The 672-nt window shown below is 64.9% G+C and overlaps 1 protein-coding gene across 1 annotated transcript in view; it reads left to right on the top strand.

Moving 5' to 3' along the window:
* Positions 1–12: 12 nt before the first annotated feature.
* The window catches only part of SLC25A32 (solute carrier family 25 member 32), an 18,803-nt gene continuing 18,143 nt past the window's right edge, over positions 13–672 (top strand). Inside the window, exon 1 of the mRNA XM_027657105.1 lies at positions 13–194. Coding sequence (XP_027512906.1) covers positions 128–194 — 67 coding nt within the window. The 5' untranslated portion in view covers positions 13–127. The remainder of the gene's footprint in view (positions 195–672) is intronic.

Here is a 672-nt window from a genome sequence, read left to right as displayed (position 1 = left end):
GTGCAGCGCCAGGGTGGACAGGACGCCGGCCACGGGTCCCGCGTGCGCCGCGCGCGAGCCGCCCGCGCTGGAGCCGCGCGCGCCGTCCCTGCTGCGGCACGTGCGGCTGGAGAACCTGGCGGCGGGAATGAGCGGCGGCGTCCTGTCCACCCTGGCGCTGCACCCGCTCGACCTCGTCAAGATCCGCTTCGCAGGTGAGGCCGGACCGGCCGCCCCCCCGCCGTCCCGTGCTACAGGCGCACGGACGTGCCCCGGCTCGCCGCGCCCGGCCCGGGACGCGCCGCGCTGTGCTGGCAAAGCCCCTGTGCAGGGCAGCCCCACGGCTTGGGATGAACTGGCCGGGAGCCCAAAGGAGCGGTCTCCGCTTCTCTTCCCCGCTATCCCAAAACTCACTCTTCCTGTCGTTTCTAGGGGCCGTAAAATGTGCCGTGTGCCTCGAGCACGGGCAGATCAGAGAGCTGGGCGGCCTCTTCCCTCCCTTTCGTGATCACCGGTGCCAGAGGGCACGGGAGCGCTGTCTGCTTTTAACAGGCGGATTTGTCCTAAGCCCACGTTCGAAGTTCACCTCTGTGTCAAGGATTTTCAACACTCTAAGTGTAGCAGTAGTTGTGTAATAACCTGAGTTGTTAACAGTAGTGGCATTGTTTTGCAGAAAACTCTTAACTAGTTTGT

The sequence above is a fragment of the Corapipo altera genome, unplaced genomic scaffold, assembly GCF_003945725.1.
Source record: "Corapipo altera isolate COAL_440 unplaced genomic scaffold, ASM394572v1 52b, whole genome shotgun sequence".
NCBI classification, from domain to species: Eukaryota; Metazoa; Chordata; class Aves; order Passeriformes; family Pipridae; genus Corapipo; species Corapipo altera.
The sequence above is the reverse complement of the archived record's forward strand: the minus strand, read 5'-3'. Positions and strand labels throughout refer to the sequence as shown.